General features: G+C 40.0%; 1 protein-coding gene across 2 annotated transcripts in view; it reads left to right on the top strand.

Annotated features, from left to right (window-relative positions):
* Positions 1-1,089: 1,089 nt before the first annotated feature.
* mtss1 (MTSS I-BAR domain containing 1) overlaps positions 1,090-13,246 on the top strand; it is a 48,527-nt gene continuing 36,370 nt past the window's right edge. For both annotated transcript variants that reach the window (XM_061070338.1, XM_061070339.1), the window contains exon 1: positions 1,090-1,889. In XM_061070338.1, the coding sequence (XP_060926321.1) occupies positions 1,818-1,889 (72 nt within the window). In that variant the 5' untranslated portion in view covers positions 1,090-1,817. The remainder of the gene's footprint in view (positions 1,890-13,246) is intronic.

A 13,246-nucleotide genomic window follows, 5' to 3' on the forward strand; every position in this document is an offset into this window, starting at 1 on the left:
TTGCTGGGAACCAAGGTTCTACAGCAACTCAACACTGTTAGATCTTAGGATATTTTTGTGTGTCACAGATTATGCAAACTGTTGGCACAACTTACATTTTCTTAATGTTTATTACCATTATATATATATATTTTTACATATCTAATAGATAAAAAACTAAGTTAAGAGATGACTTTGTTTACAGCAATATCATAAAGGTATATTTTTCTCCTCAGTATCCAGTGCCAAGATTATTATTTCATTCACTGACTATTTATTTTCACCACATCTCAGTGAATTCACAGTAAAGTTTCATAAACTTTCAGCAAAGTGTCAGTAGAGTCATTTTAAGTTTCCTTGATTTGGTTAAACTCTTTATTTTAGCTCCGCCCCCTCTACGACACACAACATACCTCCACCCCCCCCCCTGGCTGCACCAACAGGAAACTGAAACAAGAAATAAAAGAAAAGAAAGAGCCAATTTGGAATTTGAAGAAAATTGTCAAAGTATTTTTTAATCACTTGACTGAGTTTTAATCGATACATAGGATCTTGAACTGATATTTCAACACTATAAACTACTTTAAATTATTATTACATAATTATTTCAGCTATCCATTGTGGATCATAAACTTTATTTGTATATAACCTTCTATACAAGAAATGCAGCTGAAATAGTTTTACATACAATATACAATATAGATTCAAATAAAAAATGTTAAAAAACACATTAAAATGACATTTAAAGGTCAAAGGAAATAAAAAAAGAAAAAGACTTAATTAAATATAAAGTAATAAAAAATAGCTAGTCAAAGTCTGGAGTCAAGAGAAATGCTTAAATAATAAATTAATGATAATAGTAATAATAATAATAATGTAATTTTGTAATAAAATAATTTAAAAATAATTAGAAGAAGAAGAAGAAGAAGAAGAAGAAGAAGAAGAAGAAGAAGAAGAAGAAGAAGAAGAAGAAGAAGAAGAAGAAGAAGAAGAAGAAGAAGAAGAAGAAGAATTCACTTGATGGGGTGGCTTTTAAGGGCTTTTATTGTGAAACCCCGCGGTCCGGATGTAGAGCGGATCAGTGTTTGTAACTTGGGGATCGAACCCTCCTCTCTCACTCGCTCCAGGTCGAGGCTCCTGCTGGAAGTACCCGGAGAGAAGCGTCCTCCTGTCGGATCCAGTCACTGGAAAACACCGCGGTGCCGCCGGGACTCTCTGCGGGGGAAACGAGCACCACCAGCGGGTTTGAATCTGAGCCGGAGGAGGGCAGGGGGAAAGCGGGTCAGAGGACCACTGATCGATACCCTCGGGTTGTGTGTGTTTTCGTTTGGAAACACAAACACACACACACACACTCTCTCTCACGCACAGTCACAGGTTGCTAGCGGAGCGGATGCTAACCGAGCTAGCCCCGTTAGCTCCCCGCGGCTAGCTAACCACCACCGGGACCAACCACCCTCCGGAGCCGGGGATAGAGTGACCGGAGGCGGCCGGACCCTCCCCCCACGGGCCGCTCCACGCACCGGGGCACGATGAGGTGTTTGTCGGGTTGTGAGTCCCGCTGGCCGGCTGCTAGCCTCGGCTGACCGGAGCCCGGAGCCCGCTCCCCCGGACATGGACTCTCTCTCCTCCCGGGTTCTGATCTCTCTTCTCTGAAGCTGGACTTTGCTCTCAGGCCGTGCTAAGCCGCAGTCCTCCCCCGGGTTTAACCTCATTCTGTCGGGCGAGTGCTTCACTAAATCCCGCCTGGGTGGAGGAGGAGGAGGGAAAAAGAGGAAGAGGGGGAAAAAAAAAAAAAGTTTGGGAGAAGTTGAGGATTTTTCCGAGCCTGTGGAAAAATGGATGCGGGTATAGAGAAGGAATGCAGCGCCTTGGGAGGGCTCTTCCAGCTCATCATGACCGACATGAAGGTGAGGAAGCCTCCAGTTCTACTAACACACTACTTCTATTTATGTTTTATTTCATATCTCTTTTCTTTTTATAATTTAACTCTTATTCTTCCACCTCTTCTCCAACTTTCCTTTTCATTCTAATTGATATAATGTGACTTCTGTGAGATTCCTTCTGTAAAAACCCACTTTCAACACATGGAACTGGGTTTATCTTTAAATTTAATAAGTAAAAGTGGTAAAAAAATATAAGCAAGGTAAATAAAAACCAGTAAAAGCAGCAGAATAACAACTGCTTTTCATTTCATTTATAAAAGCCGACTGGCCTCTAATTAATTTCATATCTCTTATTCTTCCACCTCTACTCCAACTTTCCTTTTCATTCTAATTGATATAATGTGACTTCTGTGAGCTTCCTCCTGTAAAAAAAACCCACATTCAACACATGGAACTGGGTTTGTCTTTAAATTTAATAAGTAAAAGTGGTAAAAAAACATAAGAAAGGTAAATAAAAGCAGCAGAATAACAAGTGACCTCAACACACTGAGTGATATCACCTGCTTTTCGTTATATTTATAAAAGCCGATTCGCCTCTAATTCATTTCATATCTTCTCTTCCATCTCTTCTCTAACTTTCCATTTCATACTAATTGATAATGTGACTTCTGTGAGCTTCCTCCTGTAAAAAAACCCACATTCAACACATGGAACTGGATTTGACCCTAAACTTAATTAGTAAAAGTGTTAAAAAAATATAAGCAAGGTAAATAAAAACCAGTAAAAGCAGCAGAATAATAAGTGAGTGATATCACCTGCTTTTCATTTCATTTATAAAACCTGAGTGGCCTCTAATTAATTTCATATCTCTTATTCTTCCACCTCTACTCCAACTTTCCTTTTCATTCTAATTGATAATGTGACTTCTGTGATCTTCCTCCTTTAAAAAACCCACATTGAACCCATTAAACTGGGTTTGTCTATAAACTAAATAAGTAAAAGTGTTAAAAAATATAAGTGAAAGCAGCAGAATAACAAGTGACCTCAACACACTGAGTGATATCACCTGCTTTTCGTTTCATTTATAAAACCTGAGTGGCCTCTAATTCATTTCATATCTTCTCTTCCATCTCTTCTCTAACTTTCCATTTCACAATAGTTGTGTCATATTTTATCTTTTTAGTTTCCTCTTGTACAAACCACTCACTGAACATGAAACTTGAAAGATCTTTATCGTCATTACGCATCAAACATTGACACTTATATCTATAAACAGAGAGTTTAATAAGGCATTGAAATATCTGTATTTTGTCATTATACTCGGGTACAAATTATATAAAAATCATGCGTTTTAAAGTGATATAAAACAGTTGATTTGATTTTAAAGAACAGAGTTTGATCTAAACACTGGAGGCCCTGGTTGGCTGCTCCATTCATTCTCTATGGAGATCTTCCTGCATTGCTTCACTTCCTCAAACATAACATCCATGTCAGCGCTTCCTGTTTGCTGAGTAATTGATTGGTCAATCATTAAATAATGGATTAATTGTGTTAATCATTCAAACAAGCTTCTGACATGTTGTAATCTCTTCTAAATTGTGACATCTCCTTGTTTTGGCTGTTTTAGAAAAACAGTTCATTTGAAATGCAGCGTCTTGGGAATTGTGAAATTAAATCGACTAGTTTTAAAAAACAAAGCCAATAAACTGCTTCTCTGCCCTTTAGACTGGTTGAGTCAACGCAATAAAGAGATTAAAACATTTAAATGGAACTCGGGAGAACCCTAACCCCATAAATAAAATCAAGCTGTACCACATTTCTCACATTCATGGATCATCAGTCGTTATCTGTCTCTATGTTAAATACAGTGAAGACCTTTAATGGGCTCTTCCTGGATCCTTCCTCTCCAGTTTCCTGGAAATCTGCTCAGATCTTTTTTTGCGTAATCCTGCTGACAAACAAACAAACTCCTCGGCTCACGTAAGAAAAATGGTCGACTTAGAAAAAGGAAACACAGAAACTGACTTAAGTTTAACATACTTTTTAAATGTGTGTTATTGACGAGTGCCTGTTGGAGGCCGGGTCCGATGTTGATTGGGTAATGAGTGAGCCGAGGTCGGAGCTGGACGTGGGCCATGTGAGCGGGTGAGAGGCTGGATGGGATGGGGTGGGGGGGGGGAGGATTCCACCAGCTGTGGGCTCTTTGATGTTTGTTAAGCAGGCTGCCCTTTGCTGTCTGTCTGTGTTTCACTGCTCTCAGATGGTCGGCGTTATCGGCTTCTCTGTTTCCAACCCGGCTTCTGCTCTGAAGCAGCCGGAGCAAATCCTCCTCTGCTGCTGGAGAGACTTCCTCCCGGTAGACTTCACATGTATACTGGCTACTCTACTCCAACTTTCCTTTTCATTCTAATTGATAATGTGACTTCTGTGAGCTTCCTCCTGTAAAAAAAAACCATATTCAACACATGAAACTGGGTTTATCTTTAAATTTAATAGGTAAAAGTGCTAAAAAAATATAAGCAAGGTAAATAAAAACCAGTAAAAGCAGCAGAATAACAAGTGACCTCAACACACTGAGTGATATCACCTGCTTTTCGTTTCATTCATAAAAGCCGATTCGCCTCCAATTCATTTCATATCTCTTATTCTTCCACATCTTCTCTATCTATCCATTTCATACTAATTGATATAATGTGACTTCTGTGAGCTTCCTCCTGTTAAAAAACCCACATTTAACACATTAAACTGGGTTTGTCTTTAAATTTAATAAGTAAAAGTGTTAAAAAATATAAATAAAAGAAGCAGAATAACCAGTTAGCTCAACACACTGAGTGATATCACCTGCTTTTCGTTTCATTCATAAAAGCCAATTCGCCTCTAATTCATTTCATATCTTTTCTCTTCCATCTCTACTCCAACTTTCCTTTTCATTCTAATTGACATGTGACTTCTGTGAGATTCCTCCTGTAAAAACCCCACATTTAACACATGAAACTGGGTTTGTCTTTAAATTTAATAAGTAAAAGTAGTAAAAAAATATAAGCAAGGTAAATAAAAACCAGTAAAAGCAGCAGAATAACAAGTGACCTCAACACACTGAGTGATATCACCTGCTTTTCGTTTCATTCATAAAAGCCAATTCGCCTCCAATTCATTTCATATCTCTTATTCTTCCACATCTTCTCTATCTATCCATTTCATACTAATTGATATAATGTGACTTCTGTGAGCTTCCTCCTGTTAAAAAAACCCACATTTAACACATTAAACTGGGTTTGTCTTTAAATTTAATAAGTAAAAGTGTTAAAAAATATAAATAAAAGAAGCAGAATAACCAGTAAGCTCAACACACTGAGTGGTATCACCTGCTTTTCGTTTCATTCATAAAAGCCAATTCGCCTCTAATTCATTTCATATTTCTTATTCTTCCATCTCTACTCCAACTTTCCTTTTCATTCTAATTGACATGTGACTTCTGTGAGTTTCCTCCTGTAAAAAAACCCACATTTAACACATGAAACTGGGTTTATCTTTAAATTTAATAAGTAAAAGTAGTAAAAAAATATAAGCAAGGTAAATAAAAACCAGTAAAAGCAGCAGAATAACAAGATAGCTCAACACACTGAGCTATCTTGTACACACTGAGTGTTGAGCTGTGTTGAAATGAAAGCTATTCATTTCATATCTCTTATTCTTCCACATCTTCTGTATCTATCCATTTCATACTAATTGATATAATGTGACTTCTGTGAGCCTCCTCCTGTTAAAAAACCCACATTCAACACATTAAACTGGGTTTGTCTTTAAATTTGATAATTAAAATGTTAAAAAATATAAATAAAAGAAGTATCCCCTGCTTTTCGTTTCATTTATAAAAGCCGAGTGGCCTCTAATTCATTTCATATCTCTTATCTTCCAGACTTCACATATATACTGGCTACTGGTTTGGTATCGCAGCTTTCCAGTCTGCTGCTTGTTTCCTGCAGGGTGCATGTTTGTTGAGATCTCAAACCTCAAAGTCAGCTTCTAAATGCTTCATGAATTTGCATCAGCCCCAGATTCAGCAGGAAAGACGTCCAGCAAACCAGGGTGGGGCGCTTGCACGGTTCCTCTTTCTCATCCAGAGATATTTGTATTCTTCCTGTTTTAGAAACGTCAACAACACGCCCGCTCACTTGCGGGGAACACGACATTTTCCTGCTCTACGGGCTTTAAGGGAATATTTTACAAGAAGTTAGAGTTCTGGTAAATATCTGGAATTAACTTTCCAGTACAAACTAGGATGACGACTGTCTGTGGAAGATAATGAATCAATAATAATGATTTTTGTTGATTTTAATTGATATTTCCAAAGAGTGGTGGTTATTGCCCTTTTAACATCTAAGCATGTCATGAGACCAAAGATCAGGATTCGTGCAACATGCAGGATTATTGTGTAAGTGTGGATCTTCATATGAATCACACAACTCCTCACCCGGCTGGGTTGTGAAATTCAGTTTCCCAACACGGCCCTTTGACTCTCTGGAAACAGATTCCTCTATGTGAATGTATATCATCCATATAGGCTAGAGACACGTTTTTGGGGAAGTCTTCTGTTTCTAGTTTGACCAATCACGTTTTGAGCAGTTCGTTGGTCGCCTGCAGGGAAACAGTTTGTTTTTTGTTAATTTACCTGCCTTCATACGCAGATAGCTGTTAATAGAGATTAGCCAAAATGTTATCTGGATCTTTAAACGATTACGGAAACTATTCACGCTCCACTCACGTGATAAAAGAAAGCAGTTGGATCGTGAACAGAAGATGGAAGCTGTCTACCCCTAATGTCCGACAACAGTACCCGAGTCCTGACGGCGTTATGGAGAAGTGGCAGTTGAATGGGAACTATAGGGATTAAGACTCGATTGGTGCACTTCTGCTTTTATATTGTTCAATTCTTGTCTTTGCAAAGTAGACATGTTTTTTTTCTCAATCCTGATTGGCCGGTAGAGTCACCCCACGACGGGTTCGATCTGTGTGAGATGAAAGAACGTGATGGCAACAGCGCAGCTCTCATTTTGTTAAAGGAGACATATTATGCCCATTTTACCGCAGTTGATATGGTTCATTGGGGTCTTAATGAAATGTCTGAAACATATTTTGGTCAAAATACCACAAGGATCATTTAAAACAGCACCATTTTTACCCTGTCTAAAGCAGCCCTCCTCAGATTGGCCGGCCTGCTCCCCAGCTAGCGTTAGCTCGCGAGCTCACCGGGCCGGTGGAGCCGGGCCGTGTAGCGAGACTATGACGTGTGTTCTGGTCGTAATCCCATTCGCTGCCATCTAGCGTATCGTTTCTGACATAGAGGAACCACAACAAATCGCGGGAGTTGTTTTATTCCAGAGTTTTTGGGACTGTAGCCATGCCAGATACCCAAATTAACGTGTAGAAGGACTACAAAAGTGGAATTTACATAATATGTCATCTTTTAAAACGTTTTCTTGATGGAACGTGATGGAACATGCAGACGTCCTGTGGTGAGAACAGTGAGCAGCACGCGACTCACTTCTGCTGTCAGATAACAAGGAAGAGGGGTGGTGTGTGTGTCTGTGTGTGTGTGTGGCAGATGGCCGGAGTGCCCCCATTGGTTCTGTGCCACGTTGGTAAACTACCAGGATATGATGCCACAAGCTCTGAATCAATAACACACACATACACACACATACACACACACACACACACTCAAACACTCATGTCTAATTAAGCAGAGAGTTGCTGTTCAGATAGATCTCTCCTCAGGGCATCATAACCCTCAGGCAGTGAGGCCACAGGAGTCTTAATGCAGATTATAGGTCATGTTGTGAGTCAACAGTCGTTTAAACAAATAGGAAAAGATTTTATTGTATACTTGTCGTCCTGCAGAAGCTTCAGGACCTTTTGAAAGTTCCGCTGGACAGAGACAGACGACTTATTGATTTGTCTCGGCTATATCAGGGTTGACATTATGAGCCATCGACCTTCCACTCCCCCCCCCCGCTCGCATCCATCCCTCCATCCTGACATGCTCAGTACATACCCTCACTCTCTGTCATGCCCCCATTCTTGTCTTTTTGTCATTAGTGTTTGAATATTACATTTCTTTTCCTTATTAACTGTTAACTTTAAAGGATAATGTCACTCAAAACTGTTTTTGCTGAATAGTAAATGGCTTTTAGAAGTGAGTTACAGATGTGCTCAGTGTCTACACACATGCATGCAGCAACACACACACACACACACACACAGTTTTAAGTAATGCTTATGGCTGCATTATTGTGGTTTTGAATAAGACCTTTCTATATGATTAACTGTGTGTGTGTGTGTGTGTGGTGGGGGTGCATGCGCATGTGTTTTCTGGCATTTCACAATAAAACAAACACACACACACACAGGGTTAGGGTACAAACAGAAACACGCCGTGCAACTAGAAACCACGATGTGACGTCACTGATATGCTTTATAGTTCCTGAGAGGTGTGTGTGTGTGTGTGTGTGTTTGAGTGTGTGTGTGTGTGTGTGTGACCTTAAGAGAAGTCTGTGCTGATGGGGAAATAACCAGCCTCAGGTGAATATGGGTGTGTTCGATACCTGTAACTTGGTAGAACATGTAACACCTAAATGAGGCAACACATTACACAAGGTAACACAATACAAAGAGGCCGGGCGGCTGATTCTGCAACTTAATTGTCATAAAAACCAGGGGACGTCCTGGTAAGTCACATGATCGGGAACGCACCAGTACCAAGGCTGAGTCGTTGCCATAGCAGCCAAGGTTTGAATCCGGCCCTTTGCCGTGTCTCCCTCCGTCTTTCCTGTCTCTTATCTCTCTATCAAATAAAGCCTAACCGATTTAAATATCTAAAGAACAAATAAATCGGAATAATTTGTGTGTTTTAAATCAGAAGCTTGAAGCTTAACAATTTTTGGAGCATGACCGCAAATATATCAGCAGCATAACACATATCCCATACCTTGATGAATTGATTTACAAGTATAATATTGTTATAAATAAAAATATATATTTGAAAAGAGTGTGGTTAAATGTTAAAACTTAATATAAAAGATAATTATGACAGATCATTTCAGACTTATTGAAAATACAGTGTATATCTTTAAAAATGTATATATATATACTTTAGATTTAGTCAAAGAAGGCTGCATTACTCAACTAGGTGTGATGGGCCCTCTTACCGTTCTAACGTGTTGAATCATGGACTGCAAACTGGGAAAGGGATGGATGGACATGAGTCAACTGGGAGCAGGAGGTGGGGAAGCATCAAGGATGAGTGGATTTCCACAGAGGGTGTGGGTTTATAAAACACCGCTGTCACTGAGATATCTCCACAGCTATCTGGGTTTTTATTGATGCAGGTTTGGAATCGTCTCATTTGGAGTTAAGTGTTTGGAATCACAAGTGAATGCTTTCATTGTTTGTTTTTCTTTGTTTAAGATCTTAAAGGAACTGGTGTTGTTCTTAAAGGAACTGGTGTTGGGTCGTTTTATTAGAGGCAATTTCCTCCCAAAACTGGGAATTTTATCACGTTGGCTTTGTTTTGAAAGATTTTGTAGAACTGTAGTGGCAGCGTTTCATCAAATGGAGACAGCGATCTCATAGAGACACACAAATAGGATGCAAAATAACAGAAATAGTCAAAAGTCACATGGAGATCAGCTGCCACCTACTTCCTCATCTCCTGCGCCAACAGGAACCGAGGGCACTCTGAGTAAAAGACAAGTGAGACGCACGAAGGGAAAAAGAGTGAACAGGGAAGAGCGCTGCTTAATGACAGCTGGACTCACTGGACTCATAAAACATTCAAGTGTCTGAGTCACAGTCAGATGTTGAATTACAAGAGAAAACACATTCCAGTGCAGAGCAGGCAATGATTAATCCAAGAGACGGGCAAGTACAATAAACAGCAGGTACATTTACATTTACTATGGACTGGAGTATTTTGATGGTTCTAATGGATTTGTACGGAGGCTCAGACAAGCCGCTTGCTGCCATGTTGTCAAGTTACATCACAGAAGTACGGGCCAGTCTATCTAGAAGGTATTTACGAGCTTCTGTGTCCCTGTTAACTTTGCAGAACTTCTTAAAAACTGAGGAAAGATAGTACACATAATCTGTAATAATCTAATCTAAGACTGATTAATCACCAGCTTTCAAAAGCTGTGTCCTTAAATCGTCTTCTTTAATCTCTGGTACACTTGATTTAATAGAGGCTATTGAAAAAGTCAGTGAATAATTAATCAATATTTAATGAATCAGTTGGATAATTTTTAATTGTATTTATATGAGAGTAACCGAGGAATGTTCCAGTCAGACTTCATGTCCGTTAGTAACCTGTCGTACTCCAGCTGACTTTCCACCTCGATTCATCTGAACTTTATCACGAGCTTTGGTATGTAAAGAATTACACGCAGACAAATGGGAATAGAAGAACGACCACAGAGCTAAAACACTGAGTTATGTAAAGAGAGGAGGAATGGAAAGTTCATGTTCACCTCTATTTGTTTGTCTGACTTAATGAAAACCTCATTACTTCTCAGATAAAGGACCAAGCAGTCGACTGCACTGAACAAACCATTAACCTGCTGTTGACTCACCCTGCCTAGCTCCTTTCCCCTCACTCACTCTCTCTCTCTCCGTTTTTGTCTGTCTCTCTTTGCGTTAACCAGTGTTGCTCAAACACAACGTTAAACAAACCCATAATCCTGCTGTTTGAACAGTTTCAACCTCGCTCTCTCTCTGTTGCCTCGGCTCAGTCACTTCAACTCCACGCTGTCAGAGAGTCAGAGGCACATATATGAAAGTCAATCAGGTTTGCCAGGCAACAAACATACATCCAACCAAAAATAATGCTTAATAATAAACAATAATTCTGGTGCTGTTCTTTCTTATTGCTGTAGTTTACTTTGATTCTGTCCAACATAGACTGTCCTGCTTCTGGAAAATACCAGCTTAGAGTCCGGATCCATGACTGGTTCATGTTTTTGATATGTAGTTTACATTTGATCCGGTCAGTTTAGGGGCGGTTGTGGCTCAGGAGGTATGGGGGCCATCCGCTAATCTGTCGGCGGTTCAATTCCAGTCTTTTCCCATTTCACATGTGGAAGTGTCCATGGGCAAGAACCCAAACCAGAACCTCTTTTGGTCGGACTGATTTCTGGTCCTTTGGTCCAGACCACGGTTTGAGTTCCCATTCATACCCCTTATTTTGGATTAGGCTAAACTGAAAGGTCAGAAGGTCTGGACCAAACCAGGTACGTGTGAAAGCCCCCTTAAGCACCAAATTAGTGTATTAATCCGCGGCTGAAAATAGTCCCCAACACATGAACTAGTTCCTTCCAGTTCTAGTACAGTTTACTGAAAACGTATGGGACCTATTTGTGGGGCTGTTGCAATGTATCGACCCTTCCCCTATCCATGAGGGTTTATTCATAACTTTATGATTGATAGTTTTGAAGAGATCCTCTGTCTTGTGTAATTGTCCTGTTTCACTCTCAGACTGGTTTCTGAGGAATTTGCACTGTCACATTCTTCAAGCAGATACTTCTCCGCTCTGAGACTTTGTGATCTATGATAAGAGGGTGATTAATATTCGCTGCACATCAAACCAAGACAGTTCCCGTCCAACAACAATTTAGAGAGAAGTTTAAGATAGCATGCTTGATGACAGACGTCTCAGTCTGTATTGTCTGTTGTCACTCAAACTCAACTTTAGTTCTGTTGCATGAATAACAGAAATAACCTCTGGTGGCCGTGGTGAAAGAGATTTGTTTTGTTTCTGGCAAAGAAGGGAAACAGCAGTTTTTGTAATCCTGGCTTATTAGTATCATGTGTTTGGCTGCTACATAGGGAAAGTGGCAGGTGAGTTATGTGGGGATTATACTTCCCTTATCTTAACTTAAACGCTTATCTTTAACAGTAGCACAGGTAAAGGTAGGCTCCCGAGGAGCTTGAACACACACTACCTCGTATCTCAACTCCTTGCACAGGAGCTGCAGCGGGTTCACATATTCAAGTCACAGTTTTCAAGACCAGTAGGTGGCCACTGTAGGCAGCCATCTACAAAGTTATCAAGTTAGTAATTCACTGTTTTGTTCACATTTGTAAAAACTCAACTTCGAAAATTATAAAAACCTATAATCCATATGCTAACCTTGATACCGGAGCTACAGATTTTGATCCCTCCTGCGCAGACCCTGGCTCAAAAGTGCATGATGGTAGCACTTGTACGCAGGATATTTTAGCGTAATTCGTGTACAACGTGAGGAGTTAGTGACTCATTGTCCGTCTTTATGTACAGAATTAATCCCTGAATGACATCTTTGCATGTTTCCTACACATGTACATGTTTTCCAAAGTTGAACCTAAAAACCAGTTCCCCGGAATCAGCTTTAAACGCGTTACCAATAAAAAATAATAGCTACCCCTCTCTGAATTATACCAAATGTGTATCATCTATTACCTGTGCATCTGGAAACCAATATGTAAATTAATGCATTTATTCAGCAGCACGCCTGGCTGACCATGCAGTGGAAGCTGCAGCGTACACACACACACACACACACACACACACTTCACACACATCTAAAGTTACGAACGTGTTTTTAAAAGGCAGATCATTCTGTTGTCAGTTGTCTGGGGCTGTATCCAACTTATGGTTCTGACATTTTCAATAATTTCAACAGAATCAACTGTTTGATCTTGATGAAAAACACCAGGCACATTCTGGGAATTGATATCTATGAATGTGTTCAGTGTGGTCCGGTTTGAGTCGACTCGTTACATGGTGGAGGTTTATGTTTTACTAGGTGACATTCTAGCTTCAAATTGGGATGGAAACTTATGTTGTGACATTTTTATACCAAATATTAAATCAATGAACCATTCCAATATATCGAGAAAATAATTGTTGTTTTCAGCTCTACTCCCCTTCTACTTCAATCTCCAACCGTGGCAGCTCACTCTCTGACTGACTAGTTGACTTGGTCTTTGTCGAGTCAGCAAAGGTCAACAGGAAAGGACTCTTGTCTCGTCAGTCCCTCCACAGAGTTCCGTCTTCATCTCTGTCTTTTCCCTGGTCAGTAGAGCAAGTCAGGATTATCAGGGCAGGAATAGACGATGGCAGGTGACTAAAGTAACTGTATACCTGGTCATGCTGTCTGGTTGACCAGGCAGATAAGATAACAGAGCTGTATATCTTCTATACACGGAGAGCCATGGCTGTGTGAATGGGTTTACTGTGTCAGTGCCAGTAGAGCAGACTGGTTCCACTCGGCTGAAGGTGTTTATGCACCAAAAGCTGGTTCAGATGAATGACTAAAATACTGTGTGTGTAAGACAAGTGTCCTTCA

The sequence above is a fragment of the Limanda limanda genome, chromosome 4 (genome assembly GCF_963576545.1).
Source record: "Limanda limanda chromosome 4, fLimLim1.1, whole genome shotgun sequence".
In the NCBI taxonomy this organism is placed as follows: Eukaryota; Metazoa; Chordata; class Actinopteri; order Pleuronectiformes; family Pleuronectidae; genus Limanda; species Limanda limanda.